General features: G+C 39.3%; 1 protein-coding gene across 3 annotated transcripts in view; it reads left to right on the forward strand.

Moving 5' to 3' along the window:
• Window positions 1-17,500, forward strand: part of myo10 (myosin X) — a 130,360-nt gene that overhangs the window by 67,163 nt on the left and 45,697 nt on the right. For all 3 annotated transcript variants that reach the window (XM_062023044.1, XM_062023043.1, XM_062023045.1), the window contains one exon: window positions 8,619-8,806. In XM_062023044.1, the coding sequence (XP_061879028.1) occupies window positions 8,619-8,806 (188 nt within the window). The remainder of the gene's footprint in view (window positions 1-8,618; window positions 8,807-17,500) is intronic.

Genomic DNA, 17,500 nt, shown 5'->3' on the forward strand with positions numbered 1-17,500 from the left:
GTGGTTTATGCCTTTGGAAAGAAAGTTTTAGACAACATGTTGTCTTAGTGTGTACCCCATGTGTGCATTAAAGCACATTCATCTTGTTGCTGTACAAACATCGTGTGACGTGCCCATTCTCTCTCTGCTCTCATGGGAACTTTTCTCAACGGGGATCAAATATCTTCACTAAAGTTCCTATAGTCTGTCAGGTTTTTTTTTCAGCCATCAGTGCTTTACGTAGTCCCTCCCCCTCACATCTGCAGGTTCACAGGTCAGAGGTGTTTCAACAGCTGGTGACCGCTGCAAATGTGCGCATCAAAGTTGAAAGATCGCAAACTCTCAACACGCCGTCTCCAGCGGCGCAGTCAACGCCACAAAACACACTTCCATGCGGTCTGAGTCACATGATGTGACACACTGACCTCCTTCAAAGCCCACAGTCATGGCGTCATTGCCGATCGCACATGTGACTGTCAGCAGACGGGTTCTACTGTATTGCTGTGTCTTAACTGGTGCACTCTATTAATAACACTTAAAAGGACCTATTATTACTAAATGGTAAATGGGTTATACTTTTATAGCGCTTTTCTACCTTCAAGGTACTCAAAGCGCTTTGACACTATTTCCACATTCACCCAATCACACACATTCACACACTAATGGCAGGAGCTGCCATGCAAGGCCCATCAGGAGCAAGGGTGAAGTGTCTTGCTCAAGGACACAAGGGACGTGACGAGGTTGGTAGAAGGTGGGGATTGAACCAGGAACCCTCAGGTTGCTGGCACGGCCACTCTGCCAACCAGTGCGACGCCGTCCCTTACCAACTTTTCTTACCTATTACCTGTTTTTGTGTATTTTGGATCTGCATAAGTCCCGAAAATTTGGAGGCATTGCGGAGATATTTATAAAACAATTTTGCCTTCCTTAATACTTTCTCCAAAAGAGCTGTTTGGAATTGGCACCATTACTGATGTTTTTCCAACTGGTGACGTAAAGTTTATCCAAAAAGCTTTGCGTAAGTTCACTATTGTAGTCCAACGCTGTCGTCAATAAGTTTCTTCTTTTTCTCTATCCTCTTTTTGTGGGGCAGTCTGGCGTACATGCACTTGCATCCTCAGCAGATTCCATTTCCAATACAAAATATTGTATGGTTCTAACTAGGGCTGCAACAACTAATCGATTAAAACGATTAAAATCGATTATAAAAAATAGTTGGTGATTAATTTAGTCATCGATTCGTTGGATTTATGCTATGCGCATGCGCAGAGGCAATTTTTATTGTTTTTTTATTTTTAATTTTATTTTATTTTTTTCAATTTTTTTTATAAACCTTTATTTATAAACTGCAACATGTACAAACAGCTGAGAAACAATAATCAAAATAAGTATGGTGCCAGTATGCTGTTTTTTTTCAATAAAATACTGGAAAGGATAGAAATGTACTTTGTCTATTTTATCCGATTATTAATCGAAGTAATAATCGACAGATTAATCGATTATCAAATTAATCGTTATTAGCAGCCCTAGTTCTAACTTATTTCTGTCAGTAGATTCCAAGCGCTAAAAACTACATCAATGTGGAGGCACGTAGACCGGCGGGGCCGCCTACAGAGCTGTGCCCGCCCAGGGCTGGAAGCTGTTTTATTTGGGTTTTGTTTTTTTTACATCGCAGCAGGTAAAAATAAGATGATAGGTAATCAAAACAAAGACACGTTGACTAAGTCAATAACACAATTACCTGACATGTTAGAGTATTATTTTGCGATGAAAATGTTGACAGAAACGAAATCCAATCATATTTAATTTTGTCTTGTCAATGGGTTGGACAATTTCGGAATATATCCAATCACAGCTCTTTAATGGAATACATTAATGGGGATTAGTTATGAACGAGAACCAATCAGATGCTTTTCTTTGCAAGTGAAGGAAGTCACCGCAAAAAACAAAATGTGTGGCTTTACCATGTTCCACAATGTATAAGCTCCTGGGAGAAAATGAAGACATTTCATTTTTACTGCCGTGATGCCATCAGCAGGTGGGTCATCGATCACACAACTGTAAGTTGAGTCTTATTTGCTGCTATCGCTGTTGCGCCAAAAACTGATTCGGTGCCAAAAATGTATTCCGTACCGCTTTCAGGCTTCGTCTGTCCACGACTGTTTACTACGTGTAAAACAAACACATATATTCATGGTTATTGTAAGGATTTAAATTATTTAATAATTTCTCGTGTACAAACATTTCTATGAGACTGTAAAGGACTGTTATTGATGCGATGTTGATGTGCTAAAACCTCTGTCTTGTTCAGAAGCTACATACAATAATAACTGCTCTTTGTTTAATAAATATTAATCAAGTGTTTGTATGTATTAATTCAAGTGAGTTACATTTGACAATGAAGTACATACTGTACTGTTTACATGTTTAAGTACCCATTATACCCATAAGAGAGTTACATTTATAATAATGAAGTACCAACTGGACTGTACGTGTTGATTCAAAATAATGTTTTGATATTGACACATGTCATCTGTGCATCTCATAAGGTTATACTAGTAATGTACCGTATTTTCTGGACCATAGGGCGCACCGGTTTATAAGGCGCACTGCCGATGAGCGGGTCTATTCAGGTCTTTTTTCATACAAAAGGCGCACTGGATATAAGGCACATTAAAGGGGTCATATGATTTTTTTCTAAATTAAAAACATTTCCTTGTGGTGTACATAACATGTAATGGTGGTTCTTTGGTAAAAAAAAATGTTGCATAGATTGTTTTACAGATCATCTTCAAGCTGCTTTCTGACAGTCGCTTAAGGATGCGCCGTTTTTTGGGTTGTCTTATTTACGTGGCTCACCTTCGACAGCGTTTTCTCTCCGTCATCTTTGTTGTAGCGATGTAGTGTGCAAGGACGGGAGTTGAAGTGTCAAAAGATGGAGCTAACTGCTAACTGTCCATTCAGACTTCACTTAAATCAACAACGGAGCAGTATCTTCTCATCCATGGCTCACTAGTGCAACAACGCCAGAAATGTGTCCCGTAAAAAAACGTCCGACCGGAACTCTCTAAGAACTAAAGTTCCGTAGGTGAATTATGTAAACTCACTACACTGGTAGTTTTTAGCGCTTTCATAGCAAGATATAAGTTAGAACTTTACGCTACTTTATATTGGAAATGGAAACAGCGCCGGATGAATGCCCCATAACAAGAAGATAGTGAAAAAGAAGAAGCTTATCGACTACGGCATCGGCACGCACTACGGTGGCGGACCTGCGCAAATTTTCAAGACTTATGCAGATCTCAAATACACGTCAGCAGGTACCAGAAGGTAAGAAAAGTTGGTTTTGCATAATATTGTGAAACCAAACGCCAGATAATATGTCTGCTAATGGGTGCCATTTTGCGGTCCTTATACACACACCATATCAATACTTGTATCTCTGATTACTGTAGCCGTAATGGGCCGACAATCCAAGGCTTCAAAGTCAGACTAAAACATTTTGACAGATTTTTGAGTGCTGTGTGTAATGTTCCATATTTTCAATGGAACATTTAAAGTTTTGGTGTTGTTTACTGGCGTCATATTGCAGTCTACACATATCTCTCATGTGTGACTACCATCTACTGGTCACACTTATCATTACACCATGTACCAAATAAAATTGCTTCAAGGTCGGTAAGCAAAACCAGAAGTATTCCGTACAATAGGCGCACTGTCGATTTTTGAGAAAATTTAAGGATTTTAAGTGCGCCTTATTGTCCGAAAAATACAGTATGCACATTGCTGCTCTTTAGCCGGCAGCAATGCATCCTTCTCGGGCCATATTTGTGTCTGCCTCCTTGACCACCTCAAACTAACTACAAAATACAGAGCCAAACATTTCGCAAATGACGACGTGTCAGGTGATATGTTTCTTTTGCAAATTTGATGACTACTTGTCCAAAAGTGGTGTGAAAAACACCTGCCACTACTGCTAATGCTACGAAGTTGTGGATGCGACGCGTTTATTTGGTTTTAAGTAAAGTATGCTTTAAAAATGGCAGGTTAAAAGCAATATAAAAAATGGTGATATCATTCGAAATCGAATGTTTTTTTAAAGCATTTTTTGCCATATCGCCCAGCCCTAAGATCTGATAATCAGCTTGGAATAATCACAAATAAGGAAACAATTATAATGGAAAATAATAAAGCTTAGAAAAATGGTAGTAAAAATGCATATTTCCACATCTTTATTTACAACAATTACATATAGTACGATAAGAGTACTGATGAATACCGGTATCAATAAGAAGTACCGATTTTGGTATGTGTATCGATAAATAGTTTCAATAGTTGTCAGTTTGGCTACTTAGCTGAAGGTGAGGGACTAATTTAAAATACTGGCACTTAAAGAGCAATTAGCAGCAATGGAAAATAGTTTGGCACACATTTTGTAGAGAATAATTATAATTTTACATGCAGAAAACAATGTGAAATACATACAAATGATGAATGAAATGTAAAAATGAATATTTACCTTTTTTTTACGGGGACACCGATACGGACAGCACTTTGGTACTTTGCCACGAGTTGTTTTTTTGTTTTTTTTATTCAATTGTATTTCTCACCTTCTTTAGCAAAGTGCTGGCACTTGCAACTTTATTTGGCCCCACGGTAGCTTATCTTGCAGTTGTACTCAATGAAATAAAATAAAAAGCACCGACTGTCCGAAAGCATATTCTACCTAAAACTGAGAGTTATGCAACTTAAACACCTGCCCCTCTACACAGCGTATGGACAGCGCAGGGAGCACAACACTTGACAACTCTTGTTCCAACAGGAAAAAAGTAGATTTTTGTTTGTCATTTTGTGTGCATTCTATAGATGTCAACATTTGCACTTGAAAATATGGGAAACTTCCACATAAAAGTTGGAAAAGTTATGGAACATGGGCTAGTTTGTTACACGAAAAAAACCTGGCCAAACTGAATCAAATGAAAAGTGCGGAAACCAAGATCCCACTGTATGTACACTTATGCTAATGCTAGTGAGTGTGACTAGTCGCGTCTGTCATTTAACTGTGTTAGCATGTAAGACGTCCAGTACAATGAAAAGACAAACATTTCTTGTTCTTGCAGCTCTCGTGTAGACATTCATCTGTCTGTCACATTAAAACGAGGGAAAAAAACTCATGCAAGGGATCTGCTGATGTGTCCAAGCACAATAAAACGTGCAGCAGTTTGCTGGCCATGCAAGCGCTGCTTGTTGGCGGCATCCCGCCTACATTTCCTGCCGTCAGTCACGCAAGTCGGCGAGCGCTTTACTCTCATCCTCCAACTTCGTTCCCACATCTGGTCTTCATTTGGCTGCTTTATGCACTCTTGACTGATCTCATTTTGAATTTTTTTGCCCGCTCGGCTCTACGCATTTTTACATGACGCCTGTCAGTAAAAACACCAGACGTGTTTATTTGTAAGATCACATGACAACAGAGACGCCATTTAGATATTTACTTCATGCTCCACTACACCAATAATTCACACTTTTTACATTCTCTGTAAATATTTTCACACATTCATTTTAGTATGTTTATTAGTTCATGACTAGCATGTTATGTTTATTGGCAGATTAGCATATTATTCAGCTTGTGTATTGTCAATACATTTGTTAAAATCCTTCAAATTAGTTTACAGTTTTTCAAGCGTTTGCAAGTACGATTTAATATGGTTAGTTTGTTGCATCACGTCTGTGGAATGACGAACAATGACAAGGGGCCTCGGTAATCCACGTTTAACCAATGGTGAGCCCTCTGAAGAGAGTCACAGCCAATTAGCTTGGCCAGGGCATCGCCGTGGAAACTGTTACCAGGAAGAAATGGTGTAGGTGGGGGCAGACAAGGCGAGGGGGAGGGGGGTTATAATTGAGTCCAAATGGTTTCAATTCTTCAACTTAAGTGGAACTGCGGCTTTGCCCAAAGGTATTTTTTTCTTTTCTTTTTTTAACTCTTCACAGAAGTCAGCAGCGCAGAGCCTTCTACAATGCTCTCGTTCGACTTTACAATGAATCGTATGCACTTTAAAACTACACGCTCAACAGGTGGCGCTAAAGGTCAAAACTGTAGCAAGTCAGAAGAAAAAAATAGTTAGTGCAAAAGGTGCAATTATCACAAACATGAATAGAGGAAAAAAGGAGTCGAACATGTGCACCAAGTCACATGATGACAATGGCCCCGCCTCCTAAGTCTCTCCACAGGCTGCTCGTCATGTAAAATTTCTGCTCACCTGCTATTCAAATGTGTTTGCATGCTGAATGTAGGTCAGTCAGTCAGTAGGCCTCATGTGCACAACACGGCTTGGTCATCAGGCAGACCTTTGCAGAAATAATTGACTTTTTTCACCACAAGTAGAAGAACTTCCATGGAAGAACATATATCTGGAAGCCTCTCATGTGACCTTTTGTCACTGCCGAGTACACTTCAGAGCTTTGAACTTGTGCTAATTTGCTCACGAGTGGCCTTCATCCACGTTGTGCGTCTTCACATTTTTTTGTCTTTCTAAAAGTCAGACTTTTAGTTTGCTTTGGACTGGAGCAGCCGTGTGGTTTGGAGCGCCAGAAGGTGCTTACTGCAGCTTTTTAATGTCTTACCAGCAGTCAAAACATGAACGCTGGAGCCTGGCGACACATTTTTGGTCTCTATTTTGGACCGTGAGCGCTTCAAAAAAGTGTTCCAAACATCTTGTCTTCATTTTGGTTTCTTTGCTGTCCAACATTAGTCATCTTCTCTACACAAAACTGTTTTTAACTTCAAATGGAAAGAAAAGTCATGATTTTGTTTACATGGAGGCAATTTTAAAACGTACGTGTTAATGGAGTCTGTGTCACAATTGGTGCACTCGTGTACTTACACGTAGTCTTTTGAGTGCAAACGTGCGTGCACACTTAAAATTACACTCAAAATGGTGAGTGTGCAGTGATGGACACCACCTACAATCAATAGTCACCATCTGTGCTATTTAGCGAAAGGTAATTAGTAGTAATGATTCAAACTGAATATACAAAAGCATTGATGTCTCATGAAACACAAGGAGCTCAATGCCTGGATGTGTGTGTCACTTTCAGAAATAAAAACATGTGACCGAAACAACTGCTTTGTCAGTTGACTGTTTATCAACAAACACTTTTTTGGCTGCAGATTAGCAACTCGTAATATATGGATATGAATGATCAAATGTACGTGTGTGTGCGTGTATGTTAATGTTAATGTGTAGATGGATACATGTCTAGATCCAGATCAGGGGTGTCAATGAATGGGCCCTCAAACAGGTTTTATCTGGCGAGTCATTTACCCCATCAATAGTAAATAGTACCATATTTTCCGGACCATAGAGCGCACTGGATTATAAAGTGCACTGCCGATGACTGGTCTATTTTTGATATTTTTTCATATGTAAGACGCACCGGATTATAGGGCGCATTAAAGGAGTCATATTATTATTATTGTTTTCTAAATTGAAAACACTTCCTTGTGGTCTACATAACATGTAATTGTGGTTCTTTGGCAAAATGGAGCATAGATTATGTTGTACAGATCATTTTCAAGCCACTTTCTGACAGTCGCTTCTGGATGCGCCGTTTTGTGGGCGGCCTTATTTACGTGGCTCACCTTTGGCAGCGTCTTCTCCCCGTCTTCTTTGTTGTAGCGGTGTAGCGTGCAAGGACAGGAGTGGAAGAAGTCTTAAAAGATGGAGCTAACTGTTTCAATGACATTCAGACTTTACTTCAATCAATAACGGAGTAGCATCTCATCCGGAAACAACACCGGAAATGTGTCCCGTGAAAAAACGTCCGACCGGAACTCTAATAACTAAAGTTCCTTGGGTGAATAATGTAAAACTCACTACACCGGTATGTTTTAGCGCTTTCATGGCGAGTTTACTGACAGATATAAGTAAGAACTTTATGCTACTTTATATTAGAAATGGCAACAGCGGAGGATGAATGTCTCATAACAAGAAGATAGAGGAAAAAGAAGAAGCTAATCAACTATGGTGTTGGCATGAACTACAAAGGCGGACGCGTGCAATTTTTCAGGATTTATGCAGATCCCAAATACAGATTAGCAGGTACCAGAAGGTAAGAAAAGTTGCTTTTGCATAATATTGCGAAACAAAACGCCAGATAATGTCTTACCTTTTACACACACCATAATAATAATAGTATGTTGAAGCACATCAAACGCAGCCTACACGTATCTGCCATCTGGTCACATATATTATTACACCATGTACCAAATAAAGTTGCTTCGAGGTGGGTTAGCTCAACCAAACTTATTCCTTACATTAGGCGCACCGGGTTATAAGGTGCACTGTCGAGTTTTGAGGGGGAAAAATGGATTTTAAGTGCGCCTTATAGTCCGGAAAATACGGTACTATAAATAAAGTGGTTAAATACTGTGATCGTCCTTTCTGGTCTGGACAGTAATGGATTTGGGACAGTGCTGCGCTGTCAACATTAGCACACTCAGGAACTAAGTAAACAGAGTGCAGATAGAGTACACTTATTGAAGGGTACTGACACAAATATTCCTATAAAGGCATGCTATGATTTACATAGTAGCTGACTCAGCACTAATGTACAACTCCGCCCTCTCTCCTCAGACGTACATCGGCTCCATCCTGGCGGCAGTCAATCCCTACCAGCCACTGCCCGGCCTGTACGAGCGGGCCGCCGTGGAGTTGTACAGCTGCCACCACCTGGGCGAGATCCCGCCACACATCTTCGCCGTGGCTAACGAGTGCTACCGCTCCCTGTGGAGGAGGCCGCACAACCAGTGTGTGCTCATCAGGTATGTACCCTCCCTCATCCCTTTTCCTATTAGTGCCCTTTGTTTGCCCGGGCGCCAGCACTTTGATCAAGCTTCAAAGTCTTTCCTGTCACTCGTCATGTCCTTCCTGGCTGACTCTGTTCCCTTCTCACTGGACACTTTATTAATAAGTACACGGTCTAATGACATCCAATACAAAACTGCATCCAAAGATATTAATGTATTAAGTACTATATGTCGTGTGGATGGAGTGAAAGATGTTGTCAGCATGTTCATCTCAGGTGTTAATTAGCTGATAATTGCTGCCCTCCAGCAAGGAATTAAGTCCCATGTTTGTTCTGCTGTGTTTGCAGACTGAAAGCTTCTCGCCTCCAGCAACACACTGGTCTTTGAGTCTACATCAAGTCTTTTGACTAACACAACTCATTTTGAGTGTTTGTGTGCGGTCAGTAGACAAGAACAGTTTATTTTAACTTTCTATTTCAGTGCGATAATTAAGAATAAGTCCACTTCACTATCAGTACACGTTTGATGCCTTTATTCCTCGACTCTTTGTTGTTTATTAGCAAGTACAAGGTATTTTGCTCAGATTTGTGGCATATTCACTTGGCCATTTGTGCGCTTATTAGACCGTTTACTTTTCGACTGACTTTGTGGATTGTTTCTAGTCATTCAGATTCTTTCTACTATGCAAGAAGCACGGCCGAATGAATTAAATGACACGTTATTCAGTGTTTCCCATAAACTGCCAAGATACCTGTGGCGGTGGGGGTGTGGCTATGGGCGTGGTCACCATGACATCATCGAGTAATTTGCATAATTTACTACAATGATATGATTTTCTCTAAAAAGGCTCAAAAAATGTATACTTACTAATTAATAACAGTTTTGTTTTAAACGTCCATCCATCCATCCATCCATCCATTTTACAATATAATTACAACACTTTATGTACATATTTATATACAGATTTGAACAATAAGTTATTCACTGAAATATATTTATTAATTGTGGTTCTTACAAAAAATATATTTTATAAAAATATAAAAGCTAAAATGTCCCCTAAAGCTCTGCCCCTTTAATTAGTGCATACTAAATAATTTAACTTTAGCCTACTACTACAACCATATTATTTACCAGCAACATAAAGTGAAACAGAGGCAGAGGTGTCCTGCCACAGTCAGTAACAAATAAACAGAAAACAGTAGTGGTGGTAGATGGACACAGCTTCATCAAACATCTGATCCACTGAACAAAGAGCTCCAAAAATCTTGATCCTACACTTCTCTTTTGTAAAGTAAATCTGAACAGCCGATATGGGCATCTACATCTACTATATGATTTGCCTGAGAAGCTGGACAGGACAAAAAAAAAAAAATTTAAAAAAAAGCCGAAAAATCTATTTAATCTATGGCCTTAATTCTTTCGTAGCGGGCCGCCACAAATAAATGAATGTGTGGGAAACACTGTCATTATTACACACAGAAATGTAGTCGTGGGTGAGCAAGTGTTGTGTGGGTTTACGTTGTGGATTGTTTTGAGTCTTGTGTATTTGGGTCTGAATATGAATTGTGTCTGTTATCATTAATAAGCTGCAGGGAACGATGGTATTACAATCAATCATTTTAGGACTCTGCTATGTAGCACCTGTGTATGTGCATGGAATGGCACAGACCCAGCCCACCTCTCCCATAATGCCAAAAAATCAGTGCGGTTAGAAGGCCCAAATCGCTGTACTTGACGTGTGAAGGCTGCAAGGTACAATTGGCTGATTGTAAGTGAAGATTAATGGTTGTCAGACTGAGGAATGACGATTGGTTGGAGGCCGAGCATCTGCTAATTACCGTTTCAGTCATAGGCGTTGCCAACATTAGCATGATTATCTCCGCTACAAAGATGGAGTCTGGTAGGATGACGTTGTTTTGATTGACTGACTGAAATTAGCTACTGAAGTGCTAGTAGGCCTGGGCCGATATTCGATAAGTCAATTAACAGACGATAAATGAAAATGAAAGTAGGTAAGTTTTCCAGCGTCGATAAATCGCCATTTGCATGCTTCAAGAGCTTTTTGTCGCTTTTAGCGGCCAAGCGTGTTTGTGCCATAGCGGAATGAAAAGAAGTGGGTGAATGATCTTGTTCTCATGAGGTGACTTGGACTCTTTGTGCAGTGACGCGGGGCCTATGGCCAGCTAGCATCACACAGTGCAACTAGTTAGCATGTAGCAGCTAACATGGACATAATGAACACAAAACCAAATGCCACTGCACCAGTGTAAGAATATTTCAGTTTAAACCTTTGGAACAAGATGAGCCTATCAAGGCCGAGAAGCCAGTTTGCCGAATGTGCGCGACGACAACGACACCCACTTGAAATAAAACCACTCGACAGTCCAAACTCACTTCGCACTCGGTGATGGAGCCAGGTGACAGGTCAGCGTAAAAAAAAATCACAGACATACATCGACAAATACGTACTGCCATTTAATACTGTTTTAAAACTAGCATTTTTTTTAAATGCTGTTATGTTGTCATGTCTTGTCGGTGTTCCTCACTCGGAATCTGCCAAACTTTAATTTTGTTTTGCATATGAGCTGTTAATACATATGTTTAAACTGTAGTGTTTATATTGTTACTTTGCACTTTTATTTAAAAAATGTTCTAACTTGATTGTCAGTTAAGTAATGTACAACTCTACCTCTGCCTACATGTTAAAAATGGAAGTGCCATGTTGTCAATACTTTATTTAGCTATTTTATTTATTGGTGGTGTATATTTGAGTCCCCCCACCATCCCCTCCTTAAGATATTTTATTAATAAATTGATACTTAATTAATTTTATAAGTGAAACATTTTGCTAACAGACAAAGTGTATTGTATTGTTATTATGTGTTTTATTTAACTTGAAGATTTAAAAATGTTCATTTCAATTGCAATGTAAAATACATGAGAAATACAAGTTTATTGCATTTGAAAGTATATACCTGCGTTATTATTATGTATTATCATTAAATCAATGGTTAATTTGGTCTCACAAAAATAAAGGCAATAATATTGTTTATCAGCAATAATTTGTAGGTCAATACATTGTCAAGAAAAATTTGTTATCGGCCCAGGCCTACGGTCCTAGCTAGCATAGGCGCCCCCCACCCGGGGTCTTCGTCCGTGACCCCTGACCACAGAGCAGCATGCTAGGTCAGACCGTGATGGTCATGATAATTGCAGAGGCATGTGAGGTCACGGGGCCACTGTGGTGGGCGGAACCTCTCCAGGCCAACTTGGGAGTCTTTTGGGGATTTGTTGTATTAGTCCACATTGTTGGAATTGTTCATTGGATCCGTCTGAGCAAACATTTAGTAAACATGGAGGTTGTTTGCTTTTGGGTGGAGCAGCTCAGCTACAACAGGAGTTATTTTTAATTTGCTTCTCCAAATTCAATATGTTATGTTTTGGATGACAGTTTATAAAGTCAAGAGAAACTGGACTTTAATGAGAGACTCAAATCTTCTTGGGGATTAAATGTACGAGTATGACGTCTCACTTACTCACTCCTTGCCAGCAGAACCACAAAAGGCCCAGCTGAGGATGACATACTGAGTCATTGGGCTGCCTCTGAATAAAGATGGGAGACGGTGGGGTTGGTTCTTGTGTCCAGACCAGACCCAGCAGTATGGCGCTTGGTCTTACTGCTGGGCTGGAACACATCCAGAGAACCTTTGTGCTCTTTTTAACAGACCATTTCACTTTTGGCACTCTGCTTGGACAAAGGCAATTAAATGAGACCATTACCCCCCGAGCCCTTTAAAGCCGGATCACTAACGGAACCATGACCGGGTCTCCACGGTGGCTTTAAAGTGACACTGAAGTTTCCTCCAAACAAAAAGTTTTTTGAATGGAACACAGCCTGTAGTTTCCCTCTGGACAAATTCTCTAACACATCAAATTAGGGCTGTCTTCGACTAAAGATTTTCACAGTCAAATCTGATTCTTTAGACTTCGTCCATAGTCAACAATCCGTCAAATCTATGACCTTGTTTTTTGCTAATAGAGAAATAAACAAATATGTTTATATGGATAGCATACGTAGTACGTTACACTGACTTAGTGCTTTGCAATTTGGACAAACATATAGAGTACAGGTATATTCCGATGTAGGTAATCTCATATCCTGCTAACAATAGATATCACAATATAGAAGTGGTTTGCCGTCAGGGCCAGCAAGGCCTTCTCTGCTGGCCTAACATAACCAGAAATCATGATCATAATTAAAGATAAAAGTATTTTTTTATTTACTTTCCCTAAATATCTAAAAGTATTCATATTCTCTCCATGTCATATTATGCTCCTCCCAGCGCTGTTGTTTTTAGGTTATAGAGTTTTTATCCAATCAGAATTCAGCTAGCTTATGTTGCCATGCTGTACGAAACTGCCGGAGTCCGTGCACTCTTAAGTGAACGGACACAAACATTTGACAGACAGTTGCGATAGCCAATCAGATCACGAGCTGTTGTCAGTAAAGCTTTCTAGCTGGCCTAAGGCAGATATATATTGTGATGTTATGAGCAAGGTAACATAAGAACTCCATTACCCATCATGCCACAGTAGTGAAGAGCATGCGCAGTAGCCCTGTTTAGGTTGTTGAATGTACCCATGCCGGCAGCTGGATGTTATCGATGAGCACGCTGTGGAGTAAACTTTAAGAACTCAGCCAATACGCCTCGTCTGCATCTTTTAAGATTAAACAAGACAACACCTATATTTGCAAGGTCATTTTCAAGAAGGATATTTAAAGAGAAACTACATCTTGTGAGACGATGTCGGCCAACTCCGGAAGCTAGCTTAACTGTCCCGGCGATGAAATGTGAGTTCAGATATTTTATTTATTTATTTTTTTCACGTTTAATATATTTTTTGCAATTTTAATTTTGACAGTACCACATAAGATATGTTTTAATTGCCCCAGAAAATAACCCGTTCTATGTATTTCTGTATAGTATTTCTCCAGCAATGGTCATGTGGGGACATAAATTATGGTATTTTGAGATGTAATCATTGAAGTCGGACATCACTGAAGGCCTAGGTGGGAAGCGCACGGCCCGCCACTGCAATATAGTATTTCTTTTTAAATTATGTGTATATACCGTACACACAGTGATGTAGCTAGGTACACGTCCTGCGTCCTTGACGCATAATTATCTGAAAGGACGTAGGCAACTCACTTCTTATGTCCAAGAAACACGCCTCATTTTTCACATGATAAATGATACAATGTTTAAAATCACAGTAACTAGTAAGGACAATGAAACTATTCATTGATGTTGTCGTCAAAAATCATTAATACAATTTGTCGCCGATTATAGTCTGTGACGTTTTTTCTCACGTTTTTCCGGACATTATAGAGCAGAGGTGGCCAACCAGTCAGAGACTTAAGAGCCACTTTTTTTACTGTGTTACTGCAAAGAGCCACATCCTACACATGGGCACACATGAACATCACCCCATCCCTTCCTCACACACACACACACACACACACACACACACACACACACACACACACACACACACACACACACACACACACACACACACACACACACACACACACACCTCTGCTCAGCCAGATTTATTGTAAATGTCACACACCAACATGACTCCTACAGTACTAAGACTATAGGCCAGTTATTTTCAACAATTAACATTGTGTGCACTGTATTGGGCTTTGTACTTTCAATATTTAATGTTGTTACTTTAAGTAATATCTTTTAATCCATTTTTATTTCTATCCATATCATATGGCACACTGCAATCTATTGAGTTCAGATAAATGTCAAATGTTCTAAAATACTGTATATAGTCTTTGATCATTTAATATAAATATATTTGACATTAAAGATTTTATCAAACCTAATAGCATATAAAATAGCAAAATAAAAAATAACGTCTCAGTTACTTTGCTGAGTAGCTAGTTACTCTTACGATGAGGTAACTGAGTTACTAACTCAATTACTTTTTGGGAGAAGTAATTTGTAACTATAACTAATTACTTTTTTTAAGGTAAGATGACCAGTAGACTCGCTATCGAAGCGCTTAAAAACCACAACATGGCTGACGGAAAGAAGACGCAGTTGAAGTGGAGGCACGTAAACAAGACCGCCCACAAAACAGCGCATCCTGAAAAGACAGTCAGAAAGACGCTTGAAAAGGGTCTTTAAAACATACGGTATCTTTGCAAAATTTTGAACAAAGAACCACCATTACATGTTATGTAGACCACCTTATGTGTTTTAGATGTAGAAAAAAAATCATATTACGACCCCTTTAGTGGACAAAAGTTTAGTATAGTTATTATTTTGTAACAACCAAATGAGCAGTACAAATACAGTATAAATAAATATTTCTGAAGGAAGTCGTCATCTTTGTTAGCACATGCCTAAAAATATCTCAAGCTGTATTTAAAACCCAATGGGTAAATTAGAGCCACTGAATACGTTTCATAATCCTATTAGTCGACTAGTCTTTAAGATAGTTGATGACTAGTTGACTATCAAAATAGTCGTTAGTTGCAGCCCTGCTAACTAGCTAGCAAAATAAACCTTATTGTTAGCAGACTAGAGAATTGCTGTTTTAAACCTCTGTGCATCTGCTCAGCACAAGCGTCATCACTTGTACACCGTATTGCAACATGCTAGTTTAGCCGCTACCTAAACAACTAGCCAGTCAGTACAGATTTTATTTCAACAATTAGAAATACGAACACCGGTCATAGTAAATAAACCAACAGTTAAATAAGCCAACAGTTCAACTGTGCTCACTTATGTCAATAATGTTGTAACGTCTAGGAACATGCTGTAATGATTTTTTATTTTCAACATACTGTGGTGGCGATGAAAAATACTTTAGGGACCCATTACATTTCTGAGGGATCCACTAAAATCACTACCTATAGGTCCCTGGGACTCACTACATTAAAAACCTGACTATATCACTGTACACACATTAAATGAATGTCAATTTCACTGAACTTTCCCGCTTTTTGAAAATACACATTTTATATACTAAAAGGACAACTCTTTAAAAAAATTAAAAAACAATAAAAAAGTATTTTTAGTACCAGCCTTTTTTTTTCCAACATTGTGTGCAGTACTTGGGTCATGTTGATACTAATGAATTTAGACATAGCATCTGTAATTTCTTGCAGGAATGCTTGTCATAGTTGATGCCTTTGAACCACGGCAAGTATCAGGCTCGTTTGATGTGTTTTTCTTTTCATCACTTCATGGGTTTGTAACGTTAGTACTTTTTCACATTTTAACACTTTTTCTGTACTGTTTTTCATACCGTGTCTTCAAATGATAGAAAAGATTAGATGTGTTCAAGTCATTCGCAATGACTTGTTACTGGCCTGTTCTGCAGATTACAGTTGTTTAGTCGGTGTCTGACTTTTTTATTCTATACCAAATCCAAACAAAGGAGTTCCTCTTCCCTCTTATTGGCTCATTTTGTTGGTTTAGCTTCCATTGTGTTAGTAGCAGACTACTACAATGTTGATATCCATCCTCCCACCAGCTCTTGCCGTAAAGTTATTTAAAGTGACGTAAAAAACGCTACTGCAAAGCGCAAAGTAGCAGTGTTTGCCGCAGCTTAGTTGTTAAAAATGTGATATAAACAATAGAAAATGATATCGAACGATCAACATTTTTATGTGGTACTACGTTGTATATTGTTATTGTGCAGCACTACACTTGACTGGTAAATAGGCAGCTGCTCGTCTCTGTGGCAGGCATCGTCTTAGGTGATGAGTTGGCGTCGTTGATGGGGGAAGTGTTGGCGTCAGAAGGCGGTCAGGTGACGATGTCCTATGTTTACATGTGAGACATTTCTAGTGGTGTTTCCAGCATTGAGGGCTAGTTGAAGACACCCCAATCCATCACATCAAACCTGAGCAACTGTATTAGATTACCAATGAAAGATCAGGTTGATCATTGACTAGTCTGGTCGGAGCGTCCTGCTGTGCTGGTAGTGACGTCTTTGTGTTAGTTTTGTGTTAAATGTCACCGAGAGCTTTGCCAGGGCGTAACCTTGACAACACTACTTTTAATGACCACACTTTTCTTCTTTTTGTTCACACAACAAACTTGTCTTGTGTGTTAACCTTCGAGAAGGACATGTTTATTCATTCCTCTCAGGGTAAATTCCAACAAAGGGGTCATATCATAATTTTATTTTCTACATTAAAACACTTCCTTGTGTCTAATGGTGGATATTTGGTGAAAAATGTTTATAGATTTTGTATCACAGACCTTGCCATTTTTTGCTGCCTTTTAAAACAGTTTGTTTTGAGAAGCGGATTTGTTAAGTGCAAATTAACCTCTCGTCACCAATCCCCCTCACGCTGAGTGCGCATTCGCCCCTGCTCGGTCCAAATGTTTTGTAGTTTTTTTTAGCTTTCTTGCTTTTATTGTGCTCTCTGGACATCAATGACTGCCAGCAGCCATCTGTTTTAAGTGACTTTCACCATGACACAACATCCCAGATGTTATAGCAAGATCAATGGCTCACCGTTGTTGTCTGCAATAAGGAAGGAGGCGATGTGCGCGGACGAGAGAGAGGAACAAAGCCCAGCTGAAGTACAGGTTGGAAATATAGGCTGACTGAGATTAAACTTCTACTTATTCTGTAACTTTGTAATCCTAGATCCTAGATGTATACATGTATATT

Source organism: Entelurus aequoreus, linkage group LG16 (genome assembly GCF_033978785.1).
Source record: "Entelurus aequoreus isolate RoL-2023_Sb linkage group LG16, RoL_Eaeq_v1.1, whole genome shotgun sequence".
Classification (NCBI taxonomy): domain Eukaryota; kingdom Metazoa; phylum Chordata; class Actinopteri; order Syngnathiformes; family Syngnathidae; genus Entelurus; species Entelurus aequoreus.